The sequence below is a fragment of the Panthera pardus genome, unplaced genomic scaffold, assembly GCF_024362965.1.
Source record: "Panthera pardus isolate Hobbes unplaced genomic scaffold, ASM2436296v1 HiC_scaffold_12, whole genome shotgun sequence".
NCBI lineage: Eukaryota > Metazoa > Chordata > Mammalia > Carnivora > Felidae > Panthera > Panthera pardus.
The window spans coordinates 76,190,869-76,208,474 of record NW_026526677.1 but is presented as its reverse complement, the minus strand read 5'-3'; the positions used below and the strand labels follow the sequence as shown (position 1 = coordinate 76,208,474).

The 17,606-nt window shown below is 38.4% G+C and overlaps 2 protein-coding genes across 10 annotated transcripts in view; one reads left to right on the top strand and one right to left on the bottom strand.

Moving 5' to 3' along the window:
• Positions 1–4,670: 4,670 nt before the first annotated feature.
• On the bottom strand, positions 4,671–10,200 carry ANKRD49 (ankyrin repeat domain 49). Of its 2 annotated transcripts, none has more exons than XM_019450116.2 (3): positions 10,095–10,200; positions 6,866–7,220; positions 4,671–5,675 (listed from the first exon to the last, which is right to left on the bottom strand). In XM_019450116.2, exons 2-3 carry the CDS (start codon positions 7,121–7,123, stop codon positions 5,214–5,216), a joined length of 720 nt encoding a protein of 239 aa, XP_019305661.1. In that variant the 5' UTR covers positions 7,124–7,220; positions 10,095–10,200; the 3' UTR covers positions 4,671–5,213. The 2 variants fall into 2 exon arrangements, with proteins under 2 accessions (XP_019305661.1, XP_019305662.1); XM_019450117.2 differs by lacking the exon at positions 10,095–10,200 and adding an exon at positions 9,426–9,628.
• A 47-nt stretch (positions 10,201–10,247) lies between these two features.
• The window catches only part of MRE11 (MRE11 homolog, double strand break repair nuclease), a 75,627-nt gene continuing 68,268 nt past the window's right edge, over positions 10,248–17,606 (top strand). Inside the window, exons 1-4 of one of the 8 annotated variants that reach the window (XM_019450106.2) lie at positions 10,293–10,311; positions 10,701–10,757; positions 11,132–11,255; positions 12,891–13,023. In XM_019450106.2, the coding sequence (XP_019305651.2) occupies positions 11,236–11,255; positions 12,891–13,023 (153 nt within the window). In that variant the 5' untranslated portion in view covers positions 10,293–10,311; positions 10,701–10,757; positions 11,132–11,235. Of the gene's footprint in view, positions 10,395–10,417; positions 10,758–11,131; positions 11,256–12,890; positions 13,024–17,606 lie in introns of those variants that run through there. The other 7 variants (XM_019450104.2, XM_019450109.2, XM_019450107.2 and 4 more) reach the window with 7 other exon arrangements.

Below are 17,606 nucleotides of genomic sequence, written 5' to 3'. Positions count from 1 at the left end.
AGAATACGACTTAATACAACGTGGGCAGTTGTATACATCTGCAAGACTACCACCACAACTAAGACATAGAATATTTCTATCTCCTGCAAAAGATTCTTCCTGCCCTTTTGCAGTCCAACTTCTGTTCTGTTGCCAGGCAACCGCTGTTCTGCTGTCCTTAAATGTGTTAATTTTTTCCCCAAATGGATATTCATTTGGAACACAGCACTATTTCTTTTCTTTTCCTTTTTCTCTTTCTTCTTCTTCTTTTTTTTTTTTTTTAAACTTTAAGTAATCTCTACACACAACATGGGGCTCGAACTCACAACCTGGAGATCAAGAGTCTCATGCTTTTCCAACTGAGCTACCAGGTGCTCCACAAAGCACTTTCTTCCTTTCTTTCTTTCTTTCTATTTTTTTCTAATGTTTATTTTTGAGAGAGAGAAACGAAGACAGAGACAGAGCGTGAGCAGGGGAGGGGCAGAGAGAGAGGGAGACACAGAATTTGAAGCAGGCTCCAGGCTCTGAGCTGTCTGCACAGAGCCCAATGCAGGGCTCGAGCCCACGAACCGTGAGATCATGACCTGAACCAAAGTTGAATGCTTAACCAACTGAGCCACCTAGGCACTCCAGCACTATTTCTTTAAGAGAATTTTCCACTGGAATCCTTGACACCTTTGTAAAAAATCAATTGACCATTTATACCTGGATCTGTTTCTAGATTCTCTTTTGTTCTATTGATTTACATGTCTATTCAATATCACAGTCTTGATGTTGCCATTTCATAGATTGTATTAATCTGTTGTTCTTTTAAAAAATTGCTTTGGGGGCGCCTGGGTGGCTCAGTCGGTTAAGCGTCCGACTTCGGCTCAGGTCATGATCTCAGGGTCTGTGAGTTCGAGCCCGCGTCGGGCTCTGTGCTGACAGCTCAGAGCCTGGAGCCTGTTTCAGATTCTGTGTCTCCCTCTCTCTCTGCCCCTCCCCTGTTCATGCTCTGTCTCTCTCTGTCTCAAAAATAAATAAACGTTAAAAAAATAAAATAAAATAAATTGCTTTGGCTCTTATGATTTAGGAACTTTTGTTTATTTATGTTCTATGACATAAAATGCCATTTGCTTCTAATAAGGGCAATTTTTGTGTCCCCAAACGCTACCATAAATAAGCTCGTAAAATAATTTTAAATAAAATGGAATTTTTGTTATGATTATTTGATAGACAAATTGGTGGTACATGGATATGAACGTTCAAGGACCACATAAAAACTGTATTTGAATGTGAGCTTTGTGAAAATGTAGTTCATGACAACGGGTGATTTACTTAACCTCCATAAACCCAATTTCTTCTCTTGTACAATGGCATCTATCTCAAAAGTTTATCATGGAACTTATGACATAAAGTTAATGAGCATCTACATACAGCATATTAGCTATTAATATTATCACAATGGTCTAGTGTATCACGTCTTGGACATGTAAGAACTTTTATAAACAAGACCAGATGAGACCATTTCACTTGTTGGGGAAGGATGATGGTCAGATGTGGGGTTTCTTTTACATTGATTTTGATATATTTCATCTTGGAATTAATTTTTAAGATGACAGGAATTGCCAAAAACTATACCATATTATTTTTAAATTTAAGTAACAAACACAATTTTTATTTTATTTAAAAAAATTTTTTTCAATGTTTATTTTTGAGAGAGAGAGAGAGAGAGACAGAGCATGAGCAGATGAGGGGCAGAGAGAGAGGGAGACACAGAATCCAAAACAGGCTGTAGGCTATGAGCTGTCAGCCCAGAGTCTGATGCGAGACACAAACCCATGAACACTGAGATCATGACCTGATCCGAAGTCGGACGTTGAACTGACTGAGCCACGCAGGTGCCCTAAACAAAAATTTTAGATTTGTAATGACATTAAGAGATTATCTGCTATTTCTCCAGGTGTTTACGCTTGGAAGCTGGTAGCTCCCTCCTCATATTCTGACAGAGAGTTGACTTCTCTTATCCCTTCTAGAAGTGAAAAGCCTGTGTATCAACCAATAGCATTTTGTTCGGCAATGCAATAAAAAATTTATAGTTGTAATGGTGCAACCTATCAAAAATCTGGATTTGATTATTATATTCATTAATACCCAGAAGTTAGAATTTCCTTAAAATAGACTCATCTGAACTATGGAGTGTTTCTTAGAAGCCAAAGCTGGGAGTTGGATGTGAGCCGTTCTTACAAATGATACTCAGTATTGAAGAGTGTGTTCTGTATCTTACTGTACGTTTTATCCCAATATTTGAATGTGTTCAAATAATCTCATTGATAAAATACTAAAAATTTAAAATAGAATCAATGAGTATCTAATTTCTGAACGTATACTGATGAATGTTTACAGTATAAAGAAAACATGTACACCAAAGTAAAATTCAATTGTGTGCTAACAAAACAATTTTGAGGTGAGCCAAATTATGAAATCTGCTGCCTTAGAGATTTTTGATGACATACAGCAAGGAACATTTGGCAATGTCTGGACACATTTCCAGTTGTCACAACTGGGAGGAGGGAGAGGGAGGTACCACTGAAATCTAAGTCAAGGCCAAGAATACTGCCTAACATCCTACAATTCACAGGATGCCCCCCCGCCAACAAAGAATTATTTGGGCCCAATGTCAATAGTGTGAGGAACACTGACATATAGTTACCTTTCTAGATGGACCCCCAAGCCCCCTCATTGTCCAAGGGTGCAGAATAAAATCAAAAGAATGGATGAAGACCCTAATACCTTTTCTCCCTTTTGATTTGTTTTATAAACTTTGCCTATTTTCAAATTAAAAATATGCCAAAGCACATGAAAGCAAATCTGAACCCTAGTGCTTTTATTTGGTATGTGCCCTGCAGGGTCTGATTTTTGTATCGGGTCTCAATACAATATCTTGGTCTTAGAGTTGGTCCCTTCAATCAGGATACATTTATCTTCATGAGTTACTAAATTGAGATTTGAGAAAACCTTATAGGCACCTGCTTTTTTAAAGGAGGACAGGTTCATTTTCTTGGTTTCTTTATGTTTTGTTGATTCCTAAGAACTGTTTCCGTTTAAGGCAGCTGTGTCTAAAAACAGAACTCCAGTGACCGCTCAGGAGACAGTGCTCCTTATCAACTCACATTAACTCTCCAATGATGTCTTCCTCATTTTTAAACACTGTACGTCTAGTAGAAATGAAAGGCTGAACATATGGTAGAAAAAGAAGGGGGAAGAAAGCAAATTAGGTAGCAGTTTGCATGTAGATTTTCTATTTATTTAATTAAGCAGATTTTCTATCCTACAAATCCTGCTACTCTGAGATCCACTGGCAGACGGCACCATGTCATTAAATTAATAATGGCGAGTATTAGATGTACCCGAGTGCTGATTGGATAATTGATTATGAACCAAATATGGGTGTTTTTGTGTTTTTATTCCATTTGCTCAACATGAACAAGACCCATCCTGAAACGGGGGGAAAACTAGGTTTGAATTTAAAGATTGACTCATTTGACAGGCATCAAGAAGCTGTACACAGAATGAAAAAAAAAAGTCACTCTAAACTTCTTAGCCCTTGGATACACTCTGGTAACACATTTTCTCTCAGAATCTCATTTCCTTTCAGTCTTTGCTCAAATCTGTTTTTTCTTTTCTTTTCTTATTCCTTGTGTTTTTTCTTTTGTTGGAGACCTCTCATGTCTGAAAGGAACCTTTGAAAACGGGGGTTTTTCAAGAAATGGAGGTGTTTTGATTTTTGTTATAATAGATGCCAACGAATAGAAATAACGGAATAGTGTAAAGACTCTAAATCCCATCACTGTGGCAGATTGTGGGTCAGAAAGCTCCCTGGAGAAGCATATTTAAGATTTATAAAAGCAAAGCCAACAAATTTCACTGTGAGCACTGTGAAACCTCAGTGAATATATAACTGTGGCCCCATTGGTTTAGTTTCCTTCCCATAGCGTGCCAGTTCTGGTGTTAAGTGAAGAGAAAACCCTTTGGGAACAGTCACAGAGGGGCTAGGTAGCCAACGAGAAGCTCCAGCTGGAAAGACTGAGAGAAGAGTTATTAAATAAATGTATGCTGGGTGAATAAATATTTTATGGACCCAAGCCAAGGAAGAGATACACTGGTTAAAAGAAAAGAAAAGAAAAGAAATGGTGCCATTTTTGTTGCTCAAAATTTTTATTTTTTTTCTGAATATTTATATTTATGCTTTTGTCGCTATCCATGCTGTGGCTTTTTAAAGCCTTAGCCACTTTGTGGTTCTAGCCCCAATATAACCATCATCCTTTCACTCTTAGAATTCTTCGTCCCTTGTCTCTTTGCCTTTGTAGGGCTTGTATAAAAGGAGGGCCTTGGAAAATCAATACTTCCTGTGAACTGGAGAGACCATCTGAGCAGCGCCGCAAACAGCAGGATTAGGCAGGTAAAACCAGTTGGAGAGCAGATATATTATGATCTCTTGGACCAAGGTAGAGTTGTGTGCATGTCTGAAAGGTCATGCTGACTCACCAATGGAATAAGGATCGTGTAGGTTGACCAGGGTGAGGTAGGACTGTCCACAGGATTGTGTGAGCTGTGGTAGCGGAGGCAGTATATATAACATTCATGGACTAAACACTTAGCTAACTACTTTCCTGAAAATGGTCTATGCTCTAAAAGACGAAGATCTAAGCTTTTCTCCTGCTTTGTTTTGTTTTTTTTTTTTAAACTTCTGACGATTCAAGTCACTGCTAAGTCAGTTCTTATGATTTAAAATGAAAGCAAATGGCTATGGTGATGTCGAGAAGACAGCTGACCTGCACCAGTATATTTAAGATTTTTAAATTCTGAGTTAGCTCACCTTATAAAAATACATGTCAATATACTAAATACTCAACAAAGATCCGGGAGGGGGGGGGGTATTTAAAAATACACTTCTCTTGGATCAGCACCAAAAATATCATTAGTTTTCTGTACAACCCGTTTACAAGTTTTTAAGTAGAAGTTAAAATTATTTCTGATAAAAATTACAAACTCCACATAAATCAGTAAAGATACATCCAAACAACTTTCAAACACATTTTGACATCAACGGTAGGCATTTTCACTCGGAAGGGCGTTCGAATGTGTACCACTGAATGTCTGCAGTGAAACTTTTTGATGTCAATTCTGTATCATGGGGATATTTCATATCTCACACAAAGGAGGCACTGGTACTTGGAAAATTATTAGAACCGTTATGACTGAGGTGAAGAATTTGTGCAGCCTTCCACAATTTCAAAGAGGTAGTGATAGACGCTTGTCCTCCGGGCGATATCAAATGCGGTCTCTTCCAAGTTGTTTTTCAGACCTGGTTTGATGTAGCGGTTCATCAGGAGGAGTTCTAGGGTATCTTTGCTGTCTCTGTTCCCGGCAGCAAGATGTAAGGGGGTCAAGAGGCCTTTTGTTTGGGCGTTAATATCTGCATCATGCTGGAGTAAGAAAGAAGCTACTCTGGTATTATTCCACTTACAAGCACTGTGCAGGGGCGTCCAGCCATCCACAGTCACCGCGTGGACATCTGCCCCTTGTGCGATCAGCTCACGCACAACGTCTAAGTGTCCACTGTAGGCTGCTCGATGAAGAGGGGTATACTCATCTTCATCTCTAGTGTTCACGTGAGTGGACTTTTCAGAAAGTAGTCTCCGCACCGTAGTAAGCTGAGGAGGAAAAGACATCTTAAAAAACCCAGAACAGTCAATGGAGAAAATTAAGCTATCTCGTGGTGTTAGATTTGATGAAGTTCAACATAAACTTCCTTGTCAGCAGATGACTTTAAAATAAAAATGATTTAACATTTCTTTCGGGGGCAACAGATTTTTAAGAATGAACAGTTAGTGTTAGCCAGGCTCTTGTGTCTAAGAATGTGATTCTCTGAATATCAAAACATACATTTACTCCTGGTCCAATTAAGGCTCATTGCGTAAAAGCTTTGGTCCTAGATGAATAATACAGGCTATTGGGTTTAATCCTTTATATTTCATTAGTTAAGAAAACATAATAATTGATTGATTCTTCGACAGGATTACCACACCAATATACACAGTGCGTAAACTTTAAAAAATAAACTTCTTTATCAGAAGACAATGCTACAAGAAATCTAGAGATTAAAGAGCTCAAACTAAAACAACCTTAGAAATGTATTTTCAGGAAGCGATTTTCAGCTTGGTCTTTGGATCTCTGGTGGGATGCAGTGTGCTCTTGGGTTAAAAAGTTATCCAAAAATACAAGACCTTTTTGGTTAGTTTACTAACAGACATGGAGGAACTTAGTGAAATGTGGTAGAAGTGGATGAGTGGGAAGAATAGATTGGATAATACTGGGCAAATGAGTATTCCTGAAACTCATTTTCTTCAACTGTAAAAGGGAATATTATTATCTTGCAGGGATATAGGAGGATTAAATCAAATAATGTAGTAAAAGCACATGGTATAGTTAGTATTCAAAACATGTTAATTCCCATCCTCCCTTTTCTAAACCATAGTTGTCTCTAGGATGATCTTAATGACTTAATAGAAATGATTTAAAAATATAGGTGACTTCTTGCCATCTTTATAATTACCCCTTAAGCTTCCAAATAATAATGAATAGGATGCTTTCTGGCTTACTATGTACTTTCATGTACATTTCCTCATATGCTCCTCAAAATCCTATATAAAAGATACAGGTATTATGATGGCCACTTTTACAGGTAAGAAAATAGAGGTTCAGAAATGGTGGGATTTGCCCAAAGTTACAAACCAAACAGAGGTTCAGGGATAGGTCTTCTGGCTCCAAATCCAATACTTTTCCTACTATATTATGATTTCCTCTTTAACTGTTTTTTGTTTTGGTTTTTTGGTTTTTTTACCCGATTTCTTTCAGCAGCCCAAAGAAGCAATTTGCTTGGATCTTTTTCCATTTTTTTTTCTTGCAATTGATACCACTCTTCAGTTTTTTCATCTTGCTCCTCATCTTCGTCAGAATTCCCTACCCAGAGACTTTGGGTACCAGTGGGAATAAGGTGTCCGTGCGTTTCCAACAATTCAAGTTGGTTAAAGTGTTCAGAAAAGTCCAAGGAATTTTCTGTATCTGGTTTTCCATCATCATTTACTTTCCCTTTTTCCATTTTTACTGTTATTCTAAATACAAAGCATTTCAAATGCCAGCGTATAATTAATCTTTCTAGTGATGAATTATGTCTGCTTTATTTTATCCATCAAAATCTGGAAACACAAACATAAAAATTATTAGAAAAACAGTAACTGAGTGTTTATCAATAGCATAGATAAGTTTTGCAAACACATACCAATAAACCCTGTCTGAACTTTTTGGATTTATTGGTACTTTACATTCTCTAAATGCTGTGCTGAAAATGAGATTTCAGTTATCTGTATCTTCAGTGGTCTAAAACTTATTTTTTAAGTCCATGGTTATATTTTTCTGAATCTATTGGTTTAGATACTATTGTACTATACTGAGTGATAAATGCTTAAAGCTTCTAAATTATAAAAGAAAGGCATGTTCATGATTTTCATAGACTAGACAAATGATGCAAAGCAGAAACAAAAACTTTTAATTTCTAATAAACTACTTCAAAGACTTAGGCATTCTTAGAGATGGAATAGCCTCAAGGGCATCTGTTCAAATCTCTCATCAATGCAGGTATCTTTATCCTAACGTCTATAATAATTATCCTGTTTCTACTTTGGTAATTTCAGGCTTGGGAAAATTCACTGCTTTAAAAAGGAGTTCCATTCATTGATAGATAACGATAGTTCTCAGTTGGCTTCTTGTTTTGAACTGAATTTTGGCTGTCACTCAGTCCATTCAACAAATATGAATAGAATGGCTGGTATGTGCCAGTCTCTGGATATTGGGATTCAACAATGAACAAGACCCATGTCTTAACCTCATGAAGCTTATTGTCTAGTGGGGATGACCAGTAAGAACAGCACGATCTGTGCTATAACAGGACCTTGTCCAAATACAATGAATATACAAGAGGGTTATAATTAACCCAGTCCTACAGGATTAGAAAAGGCTTCTTGAAGGAAGTAACATTTATTCAGCTAGGCTGCCATATTAACTTATAAACCAGTATCAGCTTAAAGAGTTACACAGCTTATTAAATCTTAGCCAATTTTGAAAAATGTGACTAATAAATAGCTTAAAAATACCATGTCTCTGCCTCCCAATTATATTTGCTGAAATCAGTCTATCAAGGCTCTTCTCAGATGTTATCTCTTTCATTAAGTCTTTCCTGAACCTCAAAATGAGATCTCTCTCTGGTAGCTTTTTCTGTGCTACATATTGCCTTGTTTCAGCACTAATCTGTTCTTGTTTTAGTCCCTCAGAAGTTAATAAGCTTAAGGATAGGGTCTGTATTTAACTTATCTCTATGCCCTACTTATACAGAGGGCATTAAGAAATATTTGTAGAATTAAATTTAATTAAAGTCCTATCACTTGATTTTGTGTGGAATGCAGAAGGGATTGAGAGAAGTTCCCGAGTTAGTCATACCCTTAAGATACTAATTTCTTTCTAATTTCACCAGTTAAATAGTATTCAATCCTAATGTGGCATTAGATTTTATTACTAGAGCCAAGAGTACTAAATTCAAGTTTCAATCTATCACTCATAACTAACAACTTCTCTTGTCCTGTTACTTCATTGTAAAATGTAATGACTGTACTAAAGGATTTCCAAGTCCTGCCCAGCTTTTCAGTCTATTGAGAGGCCCCATCAGAACTGCTTTGTATTTTACAAGTTCTCTTGGAATTTTCACTTTTTATTATTGACCTATTGTTGATACACAATGCTATATTAGCTTCAGGTATACGACACAGTGATTCGACAACTCTATACATTATTCAATGCTCACCACAGTATCCTTTATTACTGACTATATTCACTTATTGATTATACTCCTCACTATATTCCTTGACTATATTCTCTATGCTGTACTTTTCATTTCTGACTTATTTTTCCTATAACTGGTAGTTTGTACCTCTCAAACCTTTCACCTATTTTGTCTATCTCCCTTCCCCTCTCCCCTCTGGTAACCACCAGTTTGTTCTGTATTTATGAACTTTGTATTTAGGAACTCCCATCGGAGTTCTCATCTTTTTCTTTCCTCTCAAACTATTCTCTGAACCTTGCAACACAAAAATGATCATACATCAATTCATTAAACACTTAACAGATACCAAGAAATAATATACAGTTCATTTAATTATAGCAAATATAGAAACAATAAAGCACATATTTTATCCTCCCCTTTCCTTTCTATAAAAACTCCCTCTCCCCTTTTTAAAGTAAATTCTGAATTTACTGCTTCAGACAGAATAAGTTACGTGTAAAATTTATTTTTAAATTTTAGGTAGATTAAGAGTCAAACCTAGAGTCAAAAAATCGATTAAGATTCTTACTTGACGACATTCCACCAGGAAGAAACATACCCCATGTTTCTTAAAAGAACACATTTCGACAGAGATCTAAACCATGTCAACTCCTTACAAAAAACTCAGTGACAGATGGTATCATAAACCCCATTTTACAGGTGAAGGCGCTGAGTTTCGGGTAGATTAAAACAACCTGCCCTAGACTAAGGACCCTTTAATGGCACTGAAAGGTCAGATTTTCTAATTCAAAAGTTTCACTTTATATGTATGTATGTATATATATATATATATATATATATATATATATATATATATATACACACACACACACACACTATATTTTACTGCTACGAGCACAAAGTAGTACAGATGTGCTGAACCCAGGGTCCAGAGGCGAAAATAAAGGATGCGGGGAATAAATAACAAGGGTCCGAATGCTCTAACTCTGGGGAGTGGGAGTGAGGGAGAAGCCCTCTGGCACCGATTGGTCATTTCACAGGCCCGGAGTTGCGCCTGCGGCCTTCCAAACAGCCAAGAGTGGAGAAGCCGCTCCAGCCCTACCCAGGACCCACGACGCAGCCCGTTCAGCAGGGCTCAGCAGGGGTCGACAGGTGACCCGCCCCTAAGGGCCCACTAGTTTTTAGGTGGCGCGAGGGGACCAAGGAGCGCGGGCCGGGACAAGCAAGAGCTACCCACCTTAAAGAAGGGAAAATCGCCGCCGCGAACCTCGCTTCCGGGGTCGTCCCTCAGCTTCTCTGGATTGGCTCTCGCATGAGGGCGGGGCCTCGCCGCTACTTTCCCGGCTCCTCACGGCATTTGGTAGCCAATGAGAGCGGGAGAAGACCTGATGTGCTACGTCATCAGTGAGGTATCGCGAGAGAAAGAGCTGCTTTTTCTCTCCCGCCTAATTCAGGTAAGTGGCCCCGCGGGTTCTGAGACCGACGCTCGTGAGTTGCTGTTGCCTTTCTCCTCGGGAAGCTCGCTCCTTCTTCCCGGGTAAAAGACACCCTGGGGGCCCGTTGAGGCTTTGGGAGAGTGAGGGTGTGGGGTAATTTGGGAAACGTTCTTGCCTATTTCTGTGGGATCCGGGGAGGAAGCCCTGAGTGGATTGACTCTGGAAAAGAATGGGACGGGTCGGCTAAGTCCTGGAAGGTTCTGGTTCTGGTTTCAGAGTCCGGTGGTGTGTGTGTGTTGAGGCTTGGGATCTCCACCGAACCAGGAGGCCGGACGTGGGAGGGGTGGTTTCACGGTGGTATATACACTCTTGCCCGAATATTTTGGCCGTTTCCACTTGCTTTGCAGGCGCCGGGCGTTTTTCTGCGGAGCACGTGTTTCTTTTTATTTACAGTCGTTTTAAAGGTGGGCCCTTCTCTTTTCATAAATTAGACCTTTTCTTTAAACAGCCTTGTGTTTCAGCAGAAAGTATGGGGTCACCTCCATGCTCCAGGGTAGGCTGCACATGTAGTTTAAACATTTCTGCACACCCAGAATTGTTTGTGTGCTAAACCAAAACTGCTGTATGTGACCCTTTTTGCCCATTCATTTGATGGACATTAGTTTCCTATAGTTTAATCATAATGGTGCAATTAGAATGGCACTGGGGATGTGCCATTTTCTATTGTTGGTTCTTAAGTAAAAATGTAGTAGGTCCTTAGATGGAAATGAGATTCCAAAAATTGGTAGTCTGTTTTTAAAAGAATGTGCGTTTTATAATAATGTAATTTTGCTTTTAGTATTGGGATTTGAAATCGAGTGAGTTCTCTGACATATTTGAGCACACGACCCAGGAGTACTTGGAGAAAAAACTGGTTCCAGAGGACCTAGACTGACGGTAGAAATGAGTCCTGCAGATGCCCTGTAAGCACTTGTCTTCTGGAGTCTTTTTTGTTGCTTTGGATTTCTAAAGCCCATCAACTAAGATCGCCGTAAAAGAAAACTTATTTAATAAATTGGCAGTAAATAAAGAGCTTACCTATGAACAGAAATGTTAGTGATCAAAAAACATTTAGAATGTTAAAAAAAAAGTTACTATTGTATGTTTACTAACTTAAAGATAATATTCACCTATAGGTTGAAGCCTTGCAGTAATTTGGTGTATTACTTTAGTATATAAGTTTATATTCTTAGGTTTTGTCTTAAAATAGTGAAGCTATAAATATTTTTGAACTTTTGTGAGGAAGTCTTAACTAGTCAGTGCAAGCCTATTTAAACAGTAAATTGCTCTAGCATTGAATCAATTGGAAATGAATCTGAGTAAAATGAAAATCAATAAAAGAATCAGAAGTTATGTGGGAAAAGCATTAGATTTGGTGTCTAATTTCAGTTCCTTGGTTAATACTGTGTGACCTTGGGCAAATTAGCAGTTCTCTGAACCTTGCCTCAATTTCCTTATCTTATATATATAATTGGAACAAAATTGCCTTTCTCAGATTAATTTAAATGTTTAAATGAGAGAATTCATTTGAAAATACTTCATAAAACGCTATGTATTTTGTAACATAAATTGCTAGGGTAATGTGATCTTGAAAATATTCTGATCAGCCTGTGTGTGTGGCAATTAAAACTGTGTGCGTATGTATCATCTTTGAAGTTTCTGAAGAGAAACCTTTTCTGGAAAAATCTCATATATAAAGATTTCAATTTTGGAGATATATGTGAAAGTTTTTTTAAGTTCCTTGTGGTTTAATGAAAATAGCCTGAGTGGTTAAATCCTGTTTCTTCCACTTAGTTGTGCAATAAATCATTTAATTTCTCTGTTTTGTGTTCTCATCTTTCAGAGACAGTAAATACCTGCCTCTTTACATGTGGAAGTTGAGATGAGATCATAAATCCCTAAGTACTTTTTTAAAAAGAGTTAAAAGTTACATTAAATTTAGGAAAGCTGTAATAACTACTACGTTCCTGCTTCACGTGAAAGTACCTTTGAATACCACCAAATTCAAATGGACTTGTAAATAATTCTGTTTTGTTACTTGGCCAAATTTGTTAATGAAACACTAACTTTGTATAGAGAGTAGAATCAAGCAAGTGTCTTCTGGGACTGCAGTGTAAGCTTATTAGCTTATGAGGATAAAAGAAGGGCTTTTTAAATGAACCAGTCAAGTATGATTTTCCTGGATGAGTACAAAATAGATAAACAGCGGGTTTAGATATGGGGTCAAATCCTCTTGGGTTTTTTGCTCTGGAATAGAATTCGAAAACAACCAGGCTCCCAGGTCCAAGGTAAAAAGGAGTATATAAAACTGGTTGTAACAAGGTTATGCTTTTTTGAAGGAGTCACAGAACCTTTTTAAAATTCATATGTTCTGTTTTGAATTAGTGGTAGGCAAACTATGTAATGTTAAAGATCTATTGGACGCTTTACATTTTCAGACCTATTTTGAGGCTAGAAAAGCGATTGTACTACATAACTGTTCTTATTTATCTCACAAATTTAGGTTTTAATTGGTTTGAGCATACTCTTATTGTATTGAAATGTTTCTTTTAATACAGTGACGATGAAAATACATTTAAAATCTTAGTTGCAACAGATATTCATCTGGGATTTATGGAGAAAGATGCAGTCAGAGGAAATGACACATTTGTAACATTTGATGAGATTTTAAGACTTGCCCAGGAAAATGAAGTGAGTTGGCTTTACATTTTTCAGTTTCTGCTATGTTCTTTTAGTCAATTGGCTCGTTGCTTCTTAAAGTTGGAGGTTGGTTTTACAGGCTCATGTGCCTACATTGCCTGCTTAAATGTCAATATACGAAAAGCCTAAAGCAGAATTAGAGTGCCTTGTCACCTTAAATCAAGTAGGAGCTACTTTTGTCAGAGGTTTGTAAAAGTTTACAAATATTTATGGGGTGTTTACAGAGTGCTGGATCCTGTGGCAGTTTCTATTTGAAATGGAAAGATGACTGTCATAGTTTCTGCTTTCTAAGAACATAAAGCGTAACAGGATGTAAGATTTAGACAAATGTCCATAATGCTCAGATGCAAGGTCTTAATGTGGCAGGAACCGTAAGAAAATTATCAGCAGCCTTTCCTGGGAGTTTAGACATAGAAAAGATCACATAGAGGATAGCAAGATCAGTTTAATGAACGAGATGGCATTTAACTTGGGATTTGAAGGATGGGTAGGCTTTTGATGGGTGAAGAGCATAGAGAATGTACATTTCCCAGGAAGAAGGGCACAGAGGTGAGACAATATGAGAGGTATGTTAAGGGCACAACAAGTCAGTTTTGCTCATTTGTAGGCCATTTATTAGAAAATATGCTGAAAGACTAAGACATGAGTTGAGCTGCATCAAAGAAGGCTTCAAATGCCAGATTGAGGAGTTTGTGCCCAATCCATTGGAAGATCTTTGGGCAACAGGGTATAGCATGAATTGAAGACCGGTTTGAGGCTTTTTTAAAGTAGTGGCATGGGATGGAAAAAAAGGAAGTGAATGCCAGAGGCATTTTTCAAAGATTGGATTTGAATACTTTGGGGGTGGGTTATGGGAAAGGGAAGGGACAGTGACTGGAGTATGTTAAGTTTGGGCAAATGGTGGTACCAGTAATAGAAATAGGTTCTAAATAAGGATGAGGTACTTCTTTATGTGGGAAGGTAATGAATTCTGATTTAGATCATTTGAGTTGGGAGATTCCAATAAGACATTCAGGTCAATATTCCAGTAGACAGTTGAGATGTCCTGCTGGACATTTCGGAAGAGAGCTGGGGAGTAAACATAAATGCTTATGATTTACAAATTAGTATCTCTAACCTTGACTTTTCCTCAGTGTTCAGTTTATCTGCAAGTCTTTTGGTTCTTCCTCCCGAATGTATATGGAAACTGTTGGTTTTTTTGCCTATATATTTAGCCCCAGACTTCTATCATATTTTGCTGTAGTAGCTCCCCGTGGGTCTTTCTGTTTGCATTCTTTTTCCCTACATCTGTTCAGCATAGCAGCCAAAATGAACTTTGAAAATCATAAATCAGATCGTACCACTCTGCTGCTTAAAATCTTCCAAGTGGCCTTCTAGTGAATCTAAAATAAAATTCAAATTACAAGGCTCAAGTTGGTCTGGCCTCTGCCAGGAGACTTCTACAACTGTCTGCCTTGTTCAGTGTGCTCCATCCCCATTGGCATTTCTGCTCTGGGACCTTTGCACGTCAGGTCTCTCTGCTTGGAGCACATTTTACCTTTGGGAGAGGTCTTCCCGGATATCTCCAAACACTCTTATCAATTATTCTGTTTATTTTTTTCATCACACCATCTGAAATAATATATTGAATTGTTTACTTGTTGACTATTGACCTTCCTCCACTAGAAGGTAAACTCCATGAGAGGGAAAAATCTTTTTTGCTTATTCATGCTGTATCTTAATCTAGAAAGGATCTAGCAAGCAGTAGGTAGCTTTTAATAAATTTGTTAATGAGGGGCACCTCAGTTGGTTAAGCATCCGACTTCGGCTCAGGTCATGATCTCACGGTTTGTGAGTTCAAGCCCCACGTCAGGCTCTGCTGACAGCTCAGACCCCGGAGCCTGCTCCGGATTCTGTGTCTCCCTCTGTCTCTTTCCGTCCCCCACTCATGCTCTCTCCGTCTCTCTCTCAGAAATAAACATAAAATTTAAAAAAAGTAATAAATAAATTTGTTAATGAATGAAAGAATGTCTAGTAATATCTTTTTTTTTTTTAATTTTTTTAACGTTTATTTATTTCTGAGACAGAGAGAGAGACAGAGCATGAGCAGGGGAGGGGCAGAGAGAGACACACACACAGAATCTGAAACAGGCTCCAGGCTCTGAGCTGTCTGCACAGAGCCTGACACGGGGCTCGAACTCACGGACCGCAAGATCATGACCTGAGCCGAAGTCGGACACTTAACCGACTGAGCCACCTAGGTGCCCCAGTAATATCTCCTTTTAAGATGACTTCCTCTTTCCCTGAGGTCAGGGAAACTTATAGCCAAAGGATGTCTGTTTCCTGCCAGAAAAGCTTGTGTTTTTTCTTTTAGTACTAAAATACTTCTTTTCCTGGGCATAAGCTTCTTTCTTCTACTTTGTCTTTTGCTTCCCTTCTATTTTCTCAGTTCCCTTCCTGCATCCCTTAAGTTTAACACTCCCCTCCCGCAGCCCCACGCTAGTATTTTATTTACTTTTTCCCTTAGTTTGTATTTAACAAAGTATTTACTATTGAAATCTAAATTTTTCCTAACTTTAAGTGCCCTACTTTGTGTGTCTGTGCCATCAAATTTGCCTTATTTCTACTCCTTAATTCCTTGGAGCCTTTTTTTTTTTTTTTTTTTTTTTTTTAACTTCTAACAGTATCCGTCTCAGAAATATTGCAAGCATAATACAAAGAATTCCTTACCTTTCACCCAGATTTTCCTACATCTTACCCCATTTGCTTTATTCTGTCTGTTTACACACACACACATGCACACACACTTTTTCTGAACCATTTGAGAGTCATTGCATATGTAACCACAGTGCACTTATCAAAACCAGGAAATTAATACCGATTCGATACTGTCAGATAACTTTAAGATGTTGCTGATTGTCTCAGTAATGTCTGTTACAGCAATCTGGGGGCAGGGTGGCAGAGTCCAGGTCCTACCCAGGGTTACATTTTGCATTTAGTTGTCCTGTCTCCTTAGTTTCTTGTAATCTGGTACATTTCCTCAGTCAGCCTTTGTCTTTCATGACCCAGACATTTTTGAGAAGTATAGGCTAGTAACTTTGTAGAATGTTCCTCAGTTGGATTCGTCTGATATTGCCTCATGACTGGATTCACTTTGTGGCAGGAAGACCATAGAAGCAAAGTGTGTCCTTTTTCAGTGTTGCCTGGAGTCACCAGCTTTTAAAAATATTAAAAAAATTTTTTTATTTGTGGTAGAATACACCTAACAAAATTTACCATCTTCAGTGTCTTTAAGTGTAGACTTTAACAGCATTAGGCACATTGACGTTGCTGTGTAACCAATCTCCAGAACTCTTCCTCTTGCAAAAGTGAAACTGTACCATTTAAACAACCACTCCACCTCCTGCCTGAAATGTTTTCTGTGTTCCTTTTGTTTTTCTCTATGCTGTTGATTGTGATGATTTTCTTCCTTTATTCAAATCGTGTTCATTTTTGAAGACCTAGCTTAAGTCCCACATTTTTATTGAAGCTCCTCTGACTACTCTAAGATGGAAAACTTTCCCTTCTTTCCTTTTAGATTCTTTGGCCGGGCTAATAATTAAATTGACCTAAGACACATTAACAGGAGAAAACCAAATTTTGTATGTATAGGAGCCTCATAAAAATATGAGACTCCCCAGCAGTCAGGTAATCGAGCCTTATATACCATCCTGAGCTAAAGAGAAAGGAGGTAGAGGTCTGGGGTTTCAAGGGAGGGAGATGATTCATGGGAAGATGGGAAGAGCAAATGTTGGTCATGCCACGTAGAGAAGTCTTGTGTGTGGGTGCCTGGGTGGCCCAGTCTGTTGAGCATCTGGCTCTGGATTTTGGCCCAGGTCATGATCTCACAGTGACGTCCAGCCCCGCGTGTCAGGCTCTGCACTGAGCACGGAGCCTGCTTAAGATTCTCTCTCTGTCCCTCGGCCCCTCCCCACCGCTCAGGCTCTCTCTCTCTAAAATTAAAAAAAAAGAGAGAGAAGTCTTTCTGATATAAAAAGTTCTCTCTGATAATAGCTCTCTTCCTGGTATAGGCCCCCAGTCAGTTCTTTGAGGTAGTTAGGGGAAGTTTTAAAAAAGCTATTCCTGAGTCTACTAAGTCTTAATTGCCTTTAGCTCCAGTCCATGTGCCATAGTGACACTTTCGGGAGTGGTGTATTCTCCCCCTCACTACTGTAGCCTAAGTGATCTGGGTTCTTTTGTATAATTAAGAACTTAATCAAGTTTCTTTAGGTAGATTATATACTTCTTGAAAGCATGCGTGTTGGGCTTTTTTCTGTATAATTTCTTTCTTGTTTCTAGAATACTCTTCCTTAAAGTCTCATTTATTCTTAATAGGGTAACCTAAATGCTACCATGTTGGCACTTTTTTAAAAAAAATTTTTAATGTTTTTTTACTTTTGAGAGAGAGAGAGAGAGAGAGAGAAGCATGAGCAGGGGAAGGGCAGAGAGACACAGAATCTGAAGCGGGCTCCAGGCTCCGAGCTGTCAGCACAGAGCCCGATGTGGGGCTCGAACTCACAGACCATGAGATCGTGACCTGAGCTGAAGTCGGACAC